This window comes from Natator depressus, chromosome 7 (assembly GCF_965152275.1).
Source record: "Natator depressus isolate rNatDep1 chromosome 7, rNatDep2.hap1, whole genome shotgun sequence".
Lineage (NCBI taxonomy): Eukaryota > Metazoa > Chordata > Testudines > Cheloniidae > Natator > Natator depressus.
This window is the reverse complement of record NC_134240.1, coordinates 92,731,308-92,753,303: the sequence shown is the minus strand read 5'-3', so window position 1 is coordinate 92,753,303 and position 21,996 is coordinate 92,731,308. Positions and strand designations below refer to the sequence as shown.

The following is a 21,996-nucleotide window of genomic DNA, read 5'->3' as shown; positions in this document are numbered from 1 at the left end:
ACGTTTGATTTGTAATAGGAAATATTTGTCCTAAAAAGGATGTTTATAATAAAGGCATTTTCAATAGACAAGTCCACAAAGCTGCCTTGTTTTCATAATTAAATAATTTAATAAAACATAAATAAGCCTAACCTTAGAGATTTTGATGTCTTAAGCAAAGCTAGATTGTAATGTGCCATATATAGGATTTTGGATGGGATAGTTTTTAGAAGGACTTTTCATTAACAAAATCAAAGCTTCACAATTTTACTTCAAGAAAATGTTGGTGCCTTATTGCATTGGTGGTAGAAATATCATGGATATTCAAACATATATTAATAGTTCAGAACTCTTTATATCCAGAAACTATAGAACCAAGTCCTGCTCATTTGGTTGTGGGTATGGTGAGGAAAGAAGAAGGTACAGGGAGCCTCTTCTCCCTCCACCCCTTGTGTATCCACATAGCGGAAAGGCAGAATATAATTCAGGTGTTTGCTAGTTTGGAGACATGACCACCTGGCTCCCATGAGCTCTCCATAGCCTGATTCAGAGTGTGCTGCCTATTGGAGGATGGTTAGACTTCAGTCTGCTTGTGCATATGCTTTGATATGCATATGGCACAGCAGAATGTTACACATTATGATTCCTGGACATCTGACATTAGAACCTACTTCATTTTTGGAATATGTATAACTACTTCTAAATGTATAGAGACAGTCACGTGTGTGTGTGTGTGTGTGTGTGTGTGTGTGTGTGCACGCGTGCGCCATGCTTGCATATGGGCATATACTTAGATGTGTTTGCATTGATCGGGACATAACTTTAAAAAAACTGAATATAAAATGTAAAAACTTGTTTTATACAATTATACTATTTTATGTTTGAATCTAAAGAACACAAAACAGGCTCACTATGATCTAAGTTACTGCATCTAGGTACTGCATGGGAAAGATGACAACCCAAACTGTTCAGGTTTTGCTCTCATAGCAACTGTGGCATCACTGGGATGTCTCCCTAGCATTTTTTCTCCTTAAAGTTCTCATATACTCCAGGGATGTAGGTGTACTGTACATTAGCAACAGTGTTAGCATAAAAGGCTTGAAAAAGGAAAATATTTTCTTTTCACATTTGTTAGTTCATCCAATTACCATTAATAGTAAAATTTGTGAAAAATTAAATTACTTACAGAACAGAGACTTTATTTAGCCTTGCATTGTCCTAAAGCATTCCTAAGTATTGCTTGTATTAAATAGATTAATAAATTGCTAATAACCATGTGCTTTGTAGTTTGGATGTTAAATATACATGATGGAAATATTTTAAAGGAACCATTTAATTTTTATTTTAAATATTTTAATAAATATATCATTAATACTTATTACAATTAAAACTTGCTAGAAGATGAACTCAGAAAATGTTACTTGTGGAATGTATTACTTTGGATTTTTTATTTTGACATACAGCTCATTACCACTGAAAAAGACAATCTTTATATTAAGTACCCCTATTTCAATTGAATCACTTTTTTGTGTCTCTGCAAAATAATTTTTAATTTGTTTATACCTTTTTTTCTTACATTTTCCAAGGAATTTTGACTTTCTTTGAATTTTAGAAAATTTATCAGTTTGAGATAGCAAAATAATTTTGTCTTCTATGAGTGTTAAGAATATCAAAAATTTATATAGCAAATTAAGCCTTCCTAGATCTAGATATTTTTCATTCATGCAGACTATGGCAAAATAATTTTAGTACTTAATGATTAAGTACCAAGACTCATAAAATAAAAGTTTTCTGAAGAATTTCCTTCCCTTTTACTGATGCCAACATTTCTTTTGATGTTGACAGTACATTTTAATTTTTTGTTTTGATTGCCTTACTGGTTTCCTTCTCAGAATAACAACAATGACCATGCAGCTATGTCGGTAAGTAGATGCAAGATGAAGAAAAAGCATGTAAATTGAAAAACTATGAACTGCCTGCAGGCTTATTGCTTCAATATTTAATCACTTAATAAATTTCCCCCCACCCCGCCAAAACCCTTCCATTTGTTTGATGACTCACTGGGTACCTCGTTGTGTGGTTGCATGCAAAAGACAGGTTAATTACTAACATTGGTCTTTCGTATTTTGGAACAGAAGGAGCCCTAAAAGCCTTGCAGAAACATGATAGGGTGTGCATTGTATCACAAATGAGATAATTCAGAGGAGACTTTAAGACCTTTTGGAAGTGAGGTCAGGTGGGAAAATGCAGCTGTGGGATGTGCATATGGGATAAGGTTAAAATGGAGAAACAGAGGCACAGAATAAAGATTTGGTGAAAGTTCTATGTTCCTTCTGGTGCACATACTGGCTGGAGTTGAAGGAATGTCTGCACTCAAATTTTTTTGTGTAAAAAGATGGTGGATTGCATTTAGGGATTCATCCATGCCCTGATTATTTTCAGGTCATCATGTTTTTGTAAAAAGCAGTTTACCTTGATCAACCACAGATTATTTCCATGATCATTAATAATAAAAATTGAGAAATTAATATTGGGTTTGTTAGCAATTGTTTCGGAACATGGAGTGGCAGAATTGCCTTTTTTTTTTTTTGGTAATTTTACATGCATGTAAAATTTTGATGTATCATATCCAATTTGGTTTCATTTGATTGCATTAGGTTCATATTTTAAAAAATGAAAGATTTTGTAAGGCATTTATTATGTATGATTTTGAAGTAAATGTTAGAAACATTTATTTTTTAAAGTTAGTACATATTTTATATCTTTATTTTTGAGGGAAAAGATATTTGAAGTAGATTGAGATGTTATTTTGTTTTTGCTGTATCTAGCAAGCTACTAAATATCCAAAGAATTTCCAGAGTCCAGCTACCATAGGGTGTGCTTTTTATTGAACATAAACATAAAGAGATGTGTAGAAAATGCACTACTAGAATTATAAAAATCATGTGCTTTTAGTAAAATAGAAAGAAAAACACATATATTAAGTGTGAAGAAATATGTCAAAGTTTTATGGGCTCAAAATTATTCCCTTTAAATGTTTTTTTCCTGTAGTTTTTGAAGGCCTGGATTCCTCAGTGTCTCCTTCAACAGCAGTCCTTTCAGTGGTGAGATACTAAAAACTCCATCATAGTGTGTATGTGTATATTTTAGTTCACAGCTTTGTATCTGGAGCAGCCAAACAGTTGGATTATTTTTAATAACACATCACTCCTAGGACTGGCTGTCCAAAGCAAGTTGGAGGAGTCCTGATCTCCAAATTTGAGGTGGGGGGGTGTATGTGTGTGAGGAAACAAACTTTCAAAGTAATTCGGAGGGTAGGGGGGTGCATAAACCTGAACAGTGTCCCTTAAATTGTTGCTTCTTTTAACAAATGGAAAGGAATTTTTGTTGTACATATATGAAATTATATTATTTTCCTCCACTGTCCCTTACTTTTTTGACTCACATCTATTTAGGATTATTTTCATTTTATTAATTCCAATTTTTAGCATCCATCCAAAGTTTGCTGTGGGTATTTTATCCAATTAAAACTAAAATGTAATGGTCTGCCATTACTCACCAAACCCCTTTAATGACAGTAACCCATCAAACAACCCACCATATTCCGTCAACCTGCCTTCCCCACCCTCCAATGACTGAAAGAAAAAAAAAGTGGGGGCTGAAGAATGTTCAGAAAATAGACTGGTAGACGAAAGAGGGTTAGGACCAATTTCTGAAGCCAAGATCCCTCATGAAAAATGCTCTACGAACAGCATTCTTTCTTCTGTATTGAGACAGCTGAAGTTTGAGTACCTCTATTTAAAGCCATCACCTTGAACTCCACCCAAAAATATATTGGAGCACTGGTATTCACGTTCTGCACTACCTTCAGTTTTCAAATGAGCTCAGTATGTAGCTCCATTTGCAGCGCATTATAGTAATTTAATCTGCCAGTGACAAAGGCATGCTTAACTGTAGCAAGATCTGCTTCCAGAGGGCACTTCTTGCAAGTCACATCTGGAAAAATGCACTTTTGACCAAAACTGCTACCTCAGTATCCAAGATTAGCCCAGAATCTTAAAAGGACAAATACCTGCCCTTAATCAGGGGTGCTTATATTAATTGATAACGCTTCCCCCACAGCACTCACGTTATTTCTGTCTTGTGGGGGTTGAGCCTTATCCAACCCGCATTTCAGATAGACAGTGGTTCATTGTACAGGGCATCATCAGCATGGTGAATGCACCATTGCCTTTGTCCCCTCACTTAACTTCTTAACCATCTCATAACACACACACATTTAATTTAATTCACTCCTGTTAATGGATTGGTAATGGTTTCTTTGACAGAGGCCTTAGAACAGCTTCCTTAAGGGTAGCAAACATGTTACCTTCCACCGCTAGGGAAACATTAACAGTCTTCGTCAACAAAGATGTTCTAGCACTTCCATGCATCACAAATGAGAAAGGACATGGATCTGATTTGGTGACTGCTGGCTAAAACTTACAAACAAAACTTGGTATATGTTCCCTTGAGATAATTTCCTGAGCCACAGTGGTAAAGAGCTCACTCCACATTTGAGCGATTTGTTTTCTTCCAAGTAACTTGAAAATTCTTCACAGCAAGAAAGACTACTGTTTTCTAAAGTGGAAGCCGTCCAAATTAACCAGACTGTCAACCACTTGGAAGAGTTTCCCTGGGCAAGACTTTGGATGCTGTTTTGAAGGTGAAAACTACTTTCTTTGCTTTCTGCACAACCATTGTTGTTGTTTATTATTTGCATTATGGTAGCATCTACAAGCCCCAGTAATGAATCAGGGTCTCATTTTCCTAGGCATTGTTCAAACACATAGCAAAGACAGTCCCTGTCCTGAAGAGAGTACAGTGGCATAAGACTTCAAAAAAGTCTTTTTGGCAATTGGTCACTCAGCAAGAGACTTTTTCATTGATGCTCAAGTAGTCTCCCCTGTCATTTCACCTGTTGCAGATTATCTCTAAACCAAGATGACCCAAGAGGAGGAAGACAGCAGAGACGTGATTTAGATGTCATTATGCAGATATCAGAAGACAAAAGTTAGTTAAGCCATCACTAGCTCAGTCAATTGGTTGCAGGAGTATTTTCTGAAGATCTTCTGGAAACTCCTCAGTTCGATCAATTTTTGAGGGTAGACCATTATGACAGGTCTCTTGCCCCCAACAAAAGAAAGTGCCTAACTTCAAATGAAGACTATAATGGTGTATTCACAACAAAAATGTAATGGCCAACTCCATTCAATTGAATCCCAACCCAGATACCAGATCCAGTGTGCTCATTTTCATGCGTGGAGCCAACAGTCAGGATTGCGGCTGTCAGCCATGGAATTCCGAGTTGATGCAGAATAATCATCATCTATTTGAACATTTGAAGTCCCCATGACTGATCAGTCTCAGCAACTCCAGCACCTTTCTATGTGAAATATATGAGAATATGTGCATCGAGCCAATCTGTATACTAATACTAGCCCCATCTTAGCCCCATCCTGGGATTCACAGACAAGACTATCAGATCTAATTTGGGGGTTGAAAATTTCCCATATGTGAGGTCAGAGTTCGAGGCTCATGCTGAACCATCAAATTGTCTGGAGATAACTGCACCAGCAACATTAATAGAAAATATTTCTATATAAAATGTTCAACATACTGGCCATGCAGGAGGCATATAAGAGTGCAGGGAGGGTCATGGTCAATCATGTCTAGATTGTGAAAGCCTGGGAGTACTTCAGAGGCTTCAGAATTTAGAGGGAGAGGGCACCTCACATGATACTCAAGCACCCCTTCTAGCTGATGCTCAGACAAGAATTGAGGATGAGGAAGTAAAGAAGGAAATAGGAATACCCAGCATTACCCTTGCTCTTGAAGTGGAGAAATAAAATGAATCTTAAAAACCACAGATTATGATTTATTTGTATTAAATTAGTGCCTAGAAATCCCAAATAACAGGCCTTGTGGTAGGCTTTGGATGCACACACAGTAAAAGAGAGCCCCTGCCCTGAAAAGCTTGTAGTCTAAATAGAGAAGAGCGGATAAAGCACAAGAATAAGGAATATAATTATCCTGGATGAAGGTGTATTCTGGTTCCATAAAATAGCTTGTTCAGCAGAAAGTTGCCCTATGTTAGAAGAATCCCATTTCCTTTTCCTGCACAGAAAACCACAGACAGACTTGTAGCTGACATTGCATGGTGCGGAAAAGGAGGATTGTGTAGTCCACAGTGCTAGACTCTTGCTTCCTCTTTAATCTACATGCTAACACCTACCCTCTCTTTTAATGGCAAAAAAAGCAAACAATATTCAATCAGCTCCAATTAACATAAAAATCAATAGCCACATTTAAATTTGGAACTCTTTGGTATGGAAAGAATCTTTCTCTCTTTCTTCGGTGAATCATCTAGCATACATTTAGGTGCTATAAATTTACTAAATCATGATACCTGTTATGTGTCAGTAACGGAGTATGAGCCTCAACAGGTCACACAAACCCTCTGTGCCCTGGGCTGACTGATCTAGAGTCGCAGAAGTGGTGTGATATGTGCAGCTGAAGAAGATGCCCTTATGAGAGGTGTAGAGCAGGTACAGAGTTCGGGTAAATGAGCTTCCCATTCTGTTGAAGGTGCCAGCACATCTCCCAACACCGACACTCCTTGCTGCTGGGGTTAGAGTAATCCTATGTGATTTATAATGGATCAGGATCAGGTCTCTTAACCAATGGTATGGAGATGCACTGTCTTTTGGAGCTGTGCAGCCCCTGTGTATCATGAAGCTCCTGCTGCCTCTGCTTTGCAGAAGCTACTAGGATTTGGCTGTATGAGTTTATTTTAATCTTCGGGTTCTTCTCACATAAACATCCTATATAAGCTTCACTTTTTTGGTTTATAATGTCACTATACCTATAAAAACTTAGGTCCTCATCCTACAAATCCATATATATGTAGCATCAAGTCAATGGGATGGCTTCTGTGAATAAAAGATAAAGTCTTGCACCCTTATTTGGAAAAATCAGGATATCTTATAGCTTAAGTTCTGAGATAAATTAATTTTAAAACAATAGTGAATAATACCTGTTTCACAAGGATAAATGGGAATTTTTTTATCTAATAAGTGGACGACCAGATAGTTGAGGAGTTCTTTCAACAGTGATGCATGTATTTTGTTAGTACAAAGTTAAAGACTCTTTGCTGCTTTAGAGGAAACTGTGACTACTGAAAAAAAGAATTACAAATTATTTCTCAACATGAATCTTTAGTTTATTTTGATCAACCCCTTGGGGAGGAGGAATTACATAAATAGTAGTGAAATGATGTATTTTTAAAATTCTCCTACTATTTTAAGAAATAAATTTTTCATCCGTTTATCAAAAGTTGGATTTTGTTACTGCAGTTGTTAAACAAAACCATTAATTAATGTGACTACTGAAGCGTATGTATTTTAGTTTTCTTACAGTGTTAGTAAGTTTAAAAATTGCTTAATATCTTTTAATAAAATTAAATTAATTTTGAAGCTTAACTTTTTATATTTAACAGACAAGTTTTCTTATTTTCTTTTTCATTGGGGATGGTAGTTTGTGTTGGTTTATTGTTCTTGTGATTGGCAGTGAAAGCCTTATTTCACAGCTTGCAGTGAGGAACTATTGGGTAAAGGGTGGTGGTGCTCCACAAGCTATAGTCAAAAGCTGTCAATCAGAAGCCCACATAGGCTACTTAGAGAATGGGTTTTCTTACTGACTTCTCCAAATGTGGCCTCATGCTGTCTTTGATTGGCACTGCCTGGCAGGGAGGATGGATGAATCTGTCACCGACTGGTTAATTGTGTTGCCGGTCTTAGCCTGACATCAGGTCTAAGTGGCTCAATACAAAACAAATTAGCAGATTGTAGTCATATTTCTCATTCTATATGCTTTGACTTTGTTGAATGCAGTCCATAAATCATATTGACTGACACCCTAGTGAATGATGAAAGCTGCTTTTGAGACAGCTAGCATGGATGGAGAAAGCAGTACCGTGAAGGTGCCATGGAAGGATGCATATGGCTGACCCTTTGGGAATTTCCTAGGAGCCAAATGTCTCTTTACTACAATTGTTCTTAAGAGAAAAGCTTTTGGGTACTACAGAAAGGATTTAATATGTCAGCAGATTCTTTTTTACAAGCTCCTTTGAAATATAAGAAGTTTGTCTAAGGGTTTTCTCTTTTTACAAACTTGTATTTCAGCAAAATGTAAAGGGTTGGTAAAAGTAGTTGCCTTTTAAAAAAAATTTAGCAGGTGTTTTTGCTAATAGAATAGGGTCCTTGTTTCCTGAAATTTGCATTGGTGGAGTAAAAGAATATGCTCAGTAGATACCGGCAATTATAACTCGTGTGAAGATGAGATGGTAGTAGTTTCTTCATAGAGGTCTGCAATAGTAGAATGCAATAAAACTGCTGAATTTATGCAGGACATCAGATATGTTTATTTAATGTACTTGCTTGACAGAGTAACTTCAAAAAACCCCAAACTTACAAATGCTAAATATTAAGAATGTTTTAAAATTAACTGAACTAGTTTTATTCTGAAGTAGTAGTACATTATGATAATATTCATGGACCCTTAAGTTTCCTTTTAAAAACATCCATTTTGAAAAATATTGAAAATAAGGATGACAAATTGTTACATGATATAAATTGGAATATAAATATAGTCAGACCTCATTTATCAGATATGAATTTGAAATTATGTTTCACATTTTCTAAAAAAATTACTTGAATTTTTATTTTATCCTCCTATGAATAAGTGTTATAACCCTGTGCATTTTGAATTTGGAAATACTGAACATTGCAAAGTAAATCTATAAAGGAGTTTAAATTAGTTAGTAGAGTAATAACTCAGATTCTTGTGGTTTACAGATAAGTTTAATAGATTTAGCCTTACTTTTTTTAACCTAGATTTACAAAAACCTAGTGATCTCACTGAATAGTTGTAAATTATGTACAGTAAACTTCCCCCCTTATCACTCCTTGACTGCACCATGAGAACAATAAGCCTGTAGTTCAAGTGCATAGTTGGAAGTAATTTAAATGTTAGGATGTTTGCATTTTGTCATTTAAAATAAGCATTAAATGCACATATATTGATACTTATTTTAAAAAGTCCAACAGAATTATTTCATATCATGTATTTCTGTATTGTAACCGGTATCTTGTGCTCCAGTGCTATTGATACATGCCAGTTTACAACAATTAAGTTCAGAAGTTTGGTCAGAAAGGTAAAATGGAATCTTTTGTTTATAAGAATACACACTGCGTTTGCATATAAAATACATTGAATGTTAAATTTTTTCTTGACAACCTATTAATCTGCTTATACTGTTATTACATTATGGTGGCAGCATAAATAGGACATGGAGCTGATTTGATGGAGCAGTACATTAAACTGAAATGCACTAGTTGTTCCATTAAATCAAAATGACATTTCCATTAAGTATCTCAAACCTACTACATTGTAATTAAATGAATTGTGGCCCATTGGTTATCCTCCTCCCCTTTCCCCCCCCCCCATTCATATTGATGTTGTTTTGCTTGGGGAATAGAGCTGCATGTCTCCCAATGTAATTACCATTGGGTTTGGGAGACTTTTTAGCATGCTGTTCTTGCATTGTTTCTTACATTCCTTGTTGGCAGTTCATCTGTTTCAGTCAAATATGTTGTTTGCTCCTGCTTTACTTTTTTAAGGCTTTCAACTAAGAAATTGACATCTCATTTTAGATATAAAGCTCCTTACAGTTCAGGGTGTCCTAATGCTAAAGATATACTGGTAAAAGTTGTTGGAAGTTCCCGTATGACATCAGAACAGAGTGCATAATATAATATCCATGAACAAAAGCAGGAAAAGTTCAAGGAAATTCCAGAATGTTACATTGTATTATGTATATATTCTTTTGATAAATTCAGTTATAACAGTAAATTGATGAAAGCAACGCAAAATATTTAGGGATAGATTTTGCTCTCTGATACTCATAAACATACAACTCTCATTGAAATGAATGAGTTGTACTTGCACAACTAAGGGCAAAATCTGTCTCTTTATCCTTTAGAAAATAGTCTGAATTGTTTTTTGGCCTGTAATTAAAATTATAGTAATAATTTAAAAGGTAAAGTTATTTGTATTGCACAAGGTATACTAAATCATTTCTTCCCTATAAAAATATAGTATATTAATACTTGAGCTCTGTTACAAAATAAATTATATCATTAACTGAGATTGTTACATTAAAACATGTTTATTTAAAGGTACATTAAACCACAAGTTCAGTAAAGCATAACATTACAATTTAACACAAAGATTTCTGTGTTTTAAAAAGATTGCAACATTATGGGTAAAAGATAGCTCTAGTGAGGTAGTCATAATGAATAATTGTTTTGAAATTTCTTCTTAATTGGTTATCCATCTGCAGTGCAACTTTCATATTATTTGGTTTTAAATTAACATATTTGATTAAATCGTTTAGCATGTTCATAGCTAAATTGTGCTTTATTAGTCTCTTGTAACAGGAAATAATTTCTTTTGAAGGATTCTGCAAAAATTGTAATGAAAATGTAAATAACTGGATTGTGATTAGAAAATTATTTCTGTTTTGTACAGGAGAGGGCCACTATTCATTTTGTAAGTAGTTGATTTCCATGGACCATTATTTGACCTGTCAAATACTTTAAAAGAGTACGGACAGGCTTGAAGTTCGAAAGCAGCAAATTTTTAGGCTAGAAATCAACAGTTTAATAGTTATATAATAATGAGCTATTATGGTAAAATACCCAGGTAAAAGCAAATGTTTTGATTCTATAAAGGTATTTGTCTGTTTTATGGTGTTACACATATGCTATGTGTCAATTTCCATTCCACTTTTCATTGTGTTCAAAAATGTCATCCTAAGGTTAACAACATATTTCAGCAACGAATATTTTTTCATGACACTCTTCCAGTCAATAGTCTTGAAAAATATTTGGATTTGTCTATGAGACCAGAAAAATTACCAACTCTTGCTTAATACGTATTTGGTTGTGTTTAATACTCCTAAAGATTTAACTATATTCAAAACTGATAAAAGTGAATCAAATAAATTTTCATTAATCATTCAGTGTCTATTCTAAGTGTAGTTATTGTTAAGAATTTGTGTGTGTATATATAAAATAAAGTAATACAGGCCATTATCTGGTGGTATACAATTTGCTTGCTATCTGACAACTTGTTACCCTTTTTATCAGGGAAAAGTGGCCCAGACAGCTTGCATGTCAGCCTGCCAACATCTTTCAACATCCCTGATGCAGATGCTATTGGACAGTGAGTTAAAACAGATAAGCATGGGAGCTGTTCAGCAGTTTAACTTAGATGTCATACAGTGTGAATGTAAGTAGAGAATTCTGAATGTTACAGTATTTGTATGTTTCATTATAGCTGCCATGACATTAAAAAAAATTTCTTTATCTAAACCAGGTAGTGATCCTCTTCTGTAGCATACAAAAATTTTGTCTTTTGCTTATGCTTTTATTTCACCTATATTTGAAAGTACCATTTTTGGTTATGTAGATAACTGTGAGAATAATTTTCCAGATGAAGTTAAATTATTTAAATGAAAATATTAATTTATGACATCTTAATTTTTTAAAGGGTATTAAATATTCAGGACCCGAAAATGCTGACAGTTAGACGGTTTTAAATAAAGACCCTGAATATTAAGGCACTTGGAAAGTTTTTTAATGAAACTAAGCATTGCTTAGATTGAATTGTCCTTCTATTGTGTCTTCTAGTAGCATAATAATCACTATGTAATACAAAGCTATAGTCTACCATAAAATTACACTCAAAACACTATGTTAAAAGAACATTAAGGTTTCATAGTTAGCCACTGAAAACTTAGGAAATGCCAGAATAGAGGTTGCCTGTGCAACCTTAATTCAATCCCCTTGTGCATCTGCATTATGATACAGTCTTTAATTATATGATCACATACTATTTTTTCCACAGACCCTGCCTCATTCAATGCACAGGATGGATGGTGCTCAATTAATGAGTTAAATATTTTGTCTCATTGTTCAATGTGTGACCCCAGACCTTATTTACCTTATTTATTATTGAAATCTTGCTGTAAATACAGAATAATAATTACCTCATACGCTTTCTATGACACTCATTGCTATACTTAACTGAGTGCTTCACAAACATTTATTAATCAATCTTCACAACATCCCTATGTGATAAGTGGATATTATTCCCATTTTACGGATGGGGAGCTGAGACATAGAAAGATTAAGGTCAAAAGTCCCCACAAACTTGGGTGCCAGCTTAGGTGTCCTTGAGACTCCATGGGCCTGATTTTTCAGAGTACTTAGCTTTATACAGCACTTTATATATTTAAGCAAGTCTCACATTGACTTCATTTGCAGCTGTGAGCACTCAGCAGTTCTGGAAATCAGACCACAGTGTCTCAAGTTGGACTCCTAGGAAATGAGAAGCAGTCAATTAATTACCACCTGTGAAAAGTTTGATTTAAGTGACTTGCCCAGCATCACATAAGAACTCCATGTCAGAGGCAGGGATGGAATCCAGTTCTCCAGGTCAGCATTCAACTGCCTTAACCATGAGACCATCCTTTCTCTTCCTGCAGTCCCCCTGCCTCATTCACTACACACCTTTAAATTTCTGCAGTGAGGCAGGTATCGTACAGACAACAGAACAGATCCATCCTGTGTGCTAAATGAGATAGGGAGCCTGTGGAAATCATGTAGTTAAAAACTGTACCATAATGTATACATACAAGGGGACTAAATTAAGGCTTCATAGACAACCTTAATTCTGGCATATCCTAAGTTTTGAGTGCTTGATTTTGCAACCTTAATAATGTTCTTTTAATGTAGTTTTTGTGTGTAATTTCTGAAGTTTGTAAAAAAAGCAAACTGAAAAAACAAATTCAAATATGTAGCATCATGTTAACATCCACATGGGTCATCAGCAGGATTAGAACCTTCATCTCCTCAGCTGAGCCCTCTGTCTTGTGTGCTAATGGAGTAACTGATAGCAATAGTAGGTTGTCTTTCTCTGTGGACCAGCTCTAGAGGAGGATAAAAAACACACTTTCCCATTGGGTTTCATAGATTTTTGCTGACAGATGAAGAATGGTGAGGCTCAGGAAACTTGGATTCCAGTCCAAATTCTGGAGGAGAATGTGATCTAGTGGGCACATACTCTTCTGCCTGTTCTCCCCAAACTCAACCCCTTCTGCCCTATCTTCACCAATCTGTCCTTGTCCCAGACCTGGGTCTCTTCCCACCCAGGGCTCATCTGTTCATTTTTCCTTGCCTACCCAGTGCCAGTCTCCATTCCTTAGGCTTCTCATTCCAGTCCCAGTATCCTTACCCAGCCAGTCCCAGTCTCCCCATCCAAGTTTTCTACCCCCAATCCTGTTTCTCTCATGGGCTCCCAGTCTCCTTGCCTAATCAGTTCCAACCTGCCCACCTTCCCCACCTCTGTCTCCTTCCTCAACGTGTCCCAGTCCCCCACTCCTTCTTTCTCCTTCTCTCCTCCCACTCTCAGTTCCAGTGTTCACTAGGCTCCGTGTTCCAGTCTAGTCTTTTTCCTCTCTCACCATCTGGCTCTTGTCTCTTCTGCGTTCAAGTCAGGCAGCTTCATCCTCCAGGGTGCCTGGGGGAGGAAGCACAGGAGAAACAGTTTCCCTGCTCTCAGTTCTCAGTGTCAGCCTACACCCCAGCCCAGAGCAGTTGACAGCAGCAGTTACAGGGTTAGAGCAATGTCCAGTTGCTTTCTAGGGATGTTGCATGCCAGTATGCTCAACACTAGGAGCTGTCAAGCAACCGAGGAAGGAATCTTTAGACATTTTGGATGCTAATCTATTAAGAAGTCTTTGCAGAGAACATGCAAACTGAGTTTTTTTTTTTCAAAGGCTTATTACTTGGCTAAATTTGGGCAGACTTTCACAGGAATATCAAAATGCACATGCCGCCATGCCAAATTTTAAATACCTACCCCAAAGCATGGAGTTACTAGAGCTTTACAAAGGAAAGGTCACAACTTTTTTAAATGTCAAAACCTATTTTCCCTAGCCTTGTTCTCAAAAATGGCAGAACCATTTTGGCTAAAACTTTAAAAAAAAAAATCAACTTGAGGTATTTTTCAACTTGGAAAATTCTAGCCCAAACAGTAAAAGTTTGGCAAAGTTATAAACGGAAAACAAGGTCTATAATAGGTATATTAATAACAGGCAGTGCTACCAACCCTGTCAATAATAAAATGTACTATGTATGGCTTTTATGATTCAGAAGTTGAAGGCTATTTTATGATGTCTAGAGTGATATTTATTATGGCTGAAAGTGTTGCCCAAGGAACCATTACATATAGTAAACTGGAAGTTCCAACCATTCAAGAGAATACGTTAGATTAAACAGAACTGTATTGTGATACATTTCATATTCCTGAAAGGAAAGACCTTACTAGAAAGTGTTTTGTTATGTTCATTATTAGAGCCCCGTGATTGTAAAAAAAAAAATTTATGATTATTTGTTTGATTTTTGGGGAAGTTTATTTCATTTTATCATGGGAGGTCCTGAGGGGATGGGAGGGTGGGGAGGCTCTCTGGGGAGGATGGGTACTACCCTGGGGACTGGAAGGCCTTGAATGGTGTTTGGGGGGAGAGGTGCAGAGCAAGGCTGCCTTGCATTCACCCCACAGTGGTGGCTCCTGTCCCATGGGACTGGACCCCGCTCCCCTTTCTGGGTGTTGCAGTGGTGGACCCCTAGCACCTGGGGTCACAGTGCTGCTCAGGATTGGCCTGGCCACCTTGCGACCTGGCACACAAGATTGTAGCACCACTCAGGTTTGGCCCGTCCACCCTCTGTCATGACAGAGGGGCTGGGGGGCCAAGTCTGAGTGATGCTGCAACCTGGAATGGCAGATTGCAATGCCCAGAGTGGGAAGTCATGCCCAGTCCTGTGTTGGGGTACGTTTTTCATTTTATTTCTCTTTACAGGTTGTTTTTTCTTTTATTGTGTATTATTTTGCATTTGTTAAAAACACACAGGGTGCTGCTGTTCATTATCTCAATCATCCCCTGCTTACCCAAAAACTGGCTGTAACAAATGAAGCATAACAATTTACTTTTTTGTTAGAGGGGAAAAAATTAAACAGATTATGCTACCAACAAATTAACTCTCATGATAGTTTAATGTAGTAACAAAGGCTAAGGGCTATCCCTCAAGTATGGGTTCACCTAAAGCCCACCACAGGGTATCTTATCTGGCACTTTTGTGGCATTTTTCAATTCTTTCACTTTTTTCTCTCAAGCGGCGAGTTAACTAAGGTCTCTGCATAATCTACCTCCAAGTCAAAATAGTCTTGCTTCTTTCATTATTATTATTATTTATTATTTTTGTACTTATGTAGCATTAAAGATGTACGTGGCACTTTGGTCAGGGAATCTGTTATTATTTGTTCTACAAAGAGCCTCCAATGTCAGGATTCTCCTGCAAATCCTTCCTCATGAATAACTCTTACCCATGCAAGTAATTGCATTAAATCAATGACAAAAGACTATACAGGATCAGGCCCAAATTAAGACAAGAACAACAGAAATAGATGCCAGTATATTTGGGGAAGGTGATAGAAGTTTAAAGGGTGGACAACAAGAAGACAAGTTCATGGAGTTGCTTGAGTGAGTAATGCATGATCTTAAAGATTGCAGTCTTATTCGTCATGTTGCTGAGACTACAGTTTACTTTGCCTTCTTAAAGAAATGTGTTTGAGACGTAGTTTAAGGGCAGGGTGGTTGGATTTAAGAAGCTGAGAGGCCTGGTCATGCCTCCAAAGCACTGACAGTGCCTCCATGATAGCTTGCTCACACCCTAGCATTCCAGGGCATTCTAGGTCTATGTTTTGCTTAGTGCTCCTTCACTTCCCTGTACTGACTTACAAGTATCCAGGGCTGCAGGGGGTGGCGGCCTCCACTGGGTTTCTAATCCCCACCCTGCAAAGGCAGGCAGGGAATAGGTGGGCAAGGACAGAGGGTGGGCAGAGCCTTTGTCAACCCCCAAACCCCACCAGCCTGCACAGATGTGCTGGTGCAGAGGAGGTAATCTGGTCCAACTATAGGGCTGGCACAAATTACTCCCATTTGCCCCTCTTCTCCTTCCCTCCCCCAAGCAAGGGGGAGCCAGGGTATCTACTGTTATTTGGTATTCTACTGTTAATTGAATTGTCTCATTAGCACTGACTCCCCCACTTATTAAGGCAACTCCTATCTTTTCATGTACGGTATATACCTGCTACTGTATTTTCCACTCCATGCATCTGTTGAAGTGGGTTCTAGCCCACGAAAGCTTATGCCCAAATAAATTTGTTAGTCTGTAAGATGCCACAAGGACTCCTTGTTGTTTTTGCTGATACAGACTAACACGGCGACCGCTCTGAAACCAGGGACCAGATTGTGATTCTGGCACAATAATGAATAATGAAAAGTATTGGGCAACCTTAACTACATGCATTGCTAACAGCTCTACCTATAATTCCTATACAATTAATACATATGTTTGCTATGTATAAATATGTTAGAGTTTTATTTAATTCTCTGAAAAAATTCTTCCTCTCCATCCCTTCCTGAGATAGTTATTCATTTCCTGACAGAATCTTTGAGGATATGCTGTTTACAGCCAGATTGTTCTGTGGTTTATGACTATAAGACTCAGCGTGTATGTGTAAAAGTCATAACTGACTATGTGTACCACATTAACTTCCTACTCCCTTCCTTTCTAAAAAGTTGTACCTGAATATAAAGACAGATTTAGTAGGAACTCGAGAGCCACTACCATATTGCTCATTGCTCAAATGCCATGGGGTTGGCTGAAACAGTGATGTAATGTTACTTTTACTTGCACAACATAATGACCTGTTCATTGCTTGAGACCCAACAATCTACTCCTGAATGTGGGTTTTCTGCCCCCTATTAGGTTGAGAGGGAATGCTTTTCCTTTTTCAACTTTTACTCAGTAAGCTAGGATAATTAACTTACATTTTCTATATTTCTAGAAATGAAATTAAATAAACTGTAATAATCTTCCAAGCCCATGGTTTTATTGGCCTTTCTTTTAGATTTCATTATATGTTTCAAAGAGACTTTTTATAGTCTGCCTCCTGAATATTCTCCCAGCAGCAGCCCCTCCCTCCTCAGGCCATACAGGGAAAGTGTGCCGTGATATCACAGAGAAGGCAGGGTTCCAGTAAGCTGTACTATAATCTTAGCATCTCTCTAGTGAGAATGCTCTAAGTGACTTCTCAGTCACATATAACTTTCTTTTTTACATTTTCCTAAACCAATTGAAGGATTTTGTTTTTAATCAGGACTGTGTCTCTACAAGTTCTAGCTTTTTTGCTATCGTCCTGCTCAAAAACGTGAGGTTAGAATGTTTTTACAGTGAGAAGTCTGATTTTTAATTTTCCCATAACTTAAAATTAGCCAAAAGGATAATGTTCAAAGTTTCCCCCCAAAAATAATTTAGCATATAGCAGAGACTAAGCATGGAAAATTTCAGACCAAAATGTGAATGTTTCCGAAAGTTGTGTGTGTGTGAGGGACTTGGGGAGTAATAATTTTATAAACTGTTTTCATGCTTAACTAAAATGGATAACCCCAGGTGCCTTGTAGCATTTATTTTTATATACAACTGTCGGTAAAATTTTAATTCTTTCTGCAAAGTTTTTAATGTAAAGTATAACAATTTCTCTGCAAATCTATTTGATCAAATATATTTCCTTCGAAGTGTTTAGCTACAGCTAAATAAGCATTTATGTAATGTTTGCTGAATAAGTATCTTACAAAAAATACCATCTTATAATGTGCAAAATAAGAGGGTAGGCACCATAGTCTGCCTAGAGCTTGCTTTGTTGTTGGAGATTCATTCATAAGGTCTGTCACAGATGCATTCCAGGCATTGCTGTGCTGGCTGTGATTTATGTTCTTGCTCATCGCCCTCATCCAGCTTTATTCTTTGACATTTTTGGATTAATGGCTATGACAGTGACATTTCCATTAGCACTCGGGATGTGCAAATAATTCACAAATGGCAGGTAGCTTCCTACTGTATTTGATAAATGGATTTGATGTTTTATTGACCCAGGGAAGTGGAGGGTATATCAGATGCATTCTGAATTCGAAAGTTTTCAGGTATAATGCAGAAAGTTCAGTGCTTCTAAATAGCCATTTTAATTATTTTAATTCTTAGCAACATTCTAATCTAGACATTTGTTCTGATTTTAATGATACTTTTTTTTATTCTTTCAGGTTTACAAGTAGTGTATTATACAAACGGGAGATGGAGAGAACAGTGGCAAAAATTTGATTTCCTGTAAAATTTGTTTCCTTAAAAAAATTGTTAGTGAATTTAGTGTTTGAAAAAGATTCTGTATTATCCTCCCTCAAGACTGAAATTTTGTTAGTCATAAAACAAGTACAAGGACTAGAGATTCTTGTGGGAATGGAGGAAGAGCTCTTGTGGCATGCTCTGAGATTTCACAATCCTGCATTGCATTTTGAGGATCCATACTGGTTTACATTTTAAAGAGGCAGATCAGCAGGGCTCAGCAACGAGGTTACTTGCTCCTGATGCTAGAGAACAGAAGGAGCAGATTACCTGGCTGCTTCAAGATGAAGTTCCTCTGATGCTAAAAGAGGAAATTATGTTGGCAGGCCTTCCCATTTCCAAGGAGACAAGGGTGTGAGAAGAAAAAGAAATGTTAAAGAAGGCATGTTGTGACTGGTCTGTCTCCAGGAGAAATTTGGGGGGAGGGGATTGGGGAACTTAATCAACTTTTCCCAAAATTTTAAAAGTTTTGGATTTGATTCACGGGATGGGTGGAGGTTTTGCAGGTGTTCTTACTGGAACTGAAGTAGTTGTTTTATTCCCTATATATTATAGAATGTGAAGAGTATTTTGCAGTCTTTTATATCTGTGGTAATCTGCAGCTAGTATGAATGGGGATAAGTTTAGGGTTTCCCAGGTTTTTTTCTGATTATCATTTAAGAGGGGTCACTGAGGCCTGTTGCAGAAAAGCTACAGAGAAATCCTCCTGCTTGCGCCAGAATACGAGTACACTGAGGGAAAGTGGGGTCACCTCCTGAGGATAAAATTCACAAACTGTAGCAGGCTGTTTGGGTCTCTCCCTGCAATGCAGTGGGTAGGAGTAGCAGGAGTTTGTTTGGGGAAGGGAGATTGCTAGGAGAGACTGAGCACTGGTTCTGGTGGAGAGCCACAAGTACACAGAAAAAGCTTCAGGAAAGCATCCAAACTTTTGGATTTTCTGACTTACAAACACATTAGATGTGTGCCCACCACTAATAATATATAATCGGATATATATGCATGTAATGTTCTAAAACGACTGTCATTGCTAAGATTATTTGGTAATTTATAGTATTAAATATAAGTAGAAATGTTTCCTATCTAAGGTGACCGGAACTAAAATTGCTTTTTGAAAATAAAAACTATACCTGACAGTATGTTTAGATCCACAGTATTTGAAACCATTTAAATATATTTATTAAAATAGAATAAGACCTGCAGCAAAAGACCTGTTTGTGGGAAAATTTGACTTGCCATGGACAGTGTCTGTCAAAATATATATTTAAATTTGGGCTTATGCTTGGCATAATTGTAGAACTCAGGGTCTGTGGTTTAAGGGGATATAAAGTTTTAATTTAAAACATCATGCCATTCTGGATATATTGACATCAGCATTTTTTAATGAAATGGTAACTGATTTAGAAATACTAATAGCGAGAAAGTTACCAAAGAGTTTTGCTATATCATTGTTTGTAAAAGATAAAGAGCGACATCCTGATGAAGGATTAAATGTCACAAAGAGGCACACAAAGCTTAGCAGGCCTCATAACCCACCTGTGCATCAGCCTGGCTGACACTTAGGGCAGTTAGGCTCGTGTGTAAGAGAGATGGAAGGGATTTGAACCCAGTCCATAAAAGGACATAGAATTGCAGAAACTTCTTGGAGATAAGAGGATTAATGCAAATCAGCTCCTGCTTCCATTCCCGTCCAACCACTCTCTCATAGATCTTCCCTTTTTTTGCCATATTGTGCCTGGATAGGGTTGCAGCAGCCTTAGGGGGAAGAGGTAATTTGGACCCTATTTCACTTTATTTAACCCATTTGCAGGTGGCCTCACATACAGACAAGTAAGAGGTTGAGGAGCCAAAGCCCTATTGTTTCTTTGCAGGAGACCGTCTCCTGCTCCATAGCCTACTCAGTCTGCTGGCTGAACTCCCCTCTCCTGGGAAGTCATGTTGGCACTAACTCACCTGAGGTCATCCTTCATGGCAGTTTGGGGGAAGAGAGGGACATCACGCGTTCAGTGGGCAGAGTTGGGTGGTGACTTTTAAGTGCTAGTTGACAGCCTCAGGGAAGGTCCCCTCAGGGTATGTTGAGCAGCTGGGAAGTCCAACAGCGCTGCAAAGCTGCTAAAGGCTCTGTGATGCTGAAATGATTTTTGGGTCATGATTTGGCCTTAAATCTTCATGTTCTGGGGTTAAAAATTAATTTACAGCTTTGCTGTCTTGAGTTAGAATCCAAGAAGCAATGCTATGAAGGTGAAGAAACAGCTGTGCTCAGTTAACTTATGACCTTAAGCATGTACCGAAATTTAAGTTTCTGTCACTTAGGTGCAAATCATTCATTTATGCTCTGAAAGTAAATGTTGAATTTCCAGGCCTGTACACTGAGCAAGTCACAGACATGAAGTGATGGTTGCATATGCTTAGGGATCGTTAATAGGTAAAGATTTTTTGTCATAAAATAAATAGTAGACCCTGGCATTTTGTTAAATATAGAATTACAGAGAGGCTCAGTATTATCACTGTTTACTGTTACAGATAACCTAAATTTCAGCATAGCAGAGATGTTCTTTGTCTTAAGATATAAATTAAAATAATTGTGTACTTTTTGGCAGAGTTTGTGAGGCCTTACAGCTTAACTTGATGGCATTTCTGTGTTTGGATGTAACACAATAATATTTGAACGCCACGTCCAATCAATTCTAAAATTTCAGGAAACATTCCAGGCATTAATGAGCAGAACCCTATTGATTTGGGGGAAAACTGGAAAACCAGAGGGGAGAAATTGGGGACACACAGATCCATTGCCGTTTGTTTAGCACGGCCACAGCTTCAGCACCTCTGCAATTGTCTGTAGATCAAAGAACTGGTTAATGACACCAATTAATACTTTCCAGCATAACAATACCCCTATTTCATCTCTGCCCATTCTCCCAATCGGAGAGGGGGGATGGGGAAACCTGGCATGCGGGATGGGGGGAATTGGGAAATACACACAGCCCCTGGTATAAGGAGAGAATGGGGGACCCTGGTAAGAGATGGAATGGGGGATTAAGGAGAAGAGAGGTATGGGGGCAAAAGGAGGGAAGGAGGCAATAAGAAGTATGGGAGGAAAGGAGAGTACACAGAATTCCTGGCGGGGGAGAGTCAGGAGCCCTAGTATGGAGGGAAAGGGGGGGAGCATGGGGAAGAGGGAAATGGGATGCACCCAGAGTCCCCTGGCATGGAGGCACGCAGACCTCCTGACAGCAGGGAGAATGGGGGACCCTGGTATAAGCAGAAAGAGAAGGGCGAAGGGGGGCGCACACAGCTCTTCTCACATATGTGTGGGGGAGAATAGGGGATGGTATCAGGGGAAAAGGAATGGGAGAGACAGAGCCCAGGCATGAGGTAAGGGAACAGGGGGAGTGTTGCAGGGAGTCCCTGAAATAGAGGGGGATGGGACGGTGGCACAGAGAGAATTTGTGGGGAGGACTGAAGGAATTCAAAGAGTCCCGGATTGTACACTGAACTTGGCCTATAAAATCTAAAAGGTTTGCGACTCCCTAGGGTTTATTATTTAAACGTACATCCTTATTTTATATACAAAAGTTAGTTAAAAGAACAAAACATTCACACCAGAAAATAC

The 21,996-nt window shown here is 37.7% G+C and overlaps 1 protein-coding gene across 4 annotated transcripts in view; it reads left to right on the top strand.

The window, feature by feature from the left end:
- EXOC6 (exocyst complex component 6) overlaps window positions 1-21,996 on the top strand; it is a 175,810-nt gene that overhangs the window by 115,279 nt on the left and 38,535 nt on the right. For 2 of the 4 annotated variants that reach the window (XM_074959079.1, XM_074959081.1), the window contains exons 19-20: window positions 1,872-1,901; window positions 11,229-11,370. In XM_074959079.1, the coding sequence (XP_074815180.1) occupies window positions 1,872-1,901; window positions 11,229-11,370 (172 nt within the window). The remainder of the gene's footprint in view (window positions 1-1,871; window positions 1,902-11,228; window positions 11,371-21,996) is intronic. The other 2 variants (XM_074959080.1, XM_074959082.1) reach the window with 1 other exon arrangement.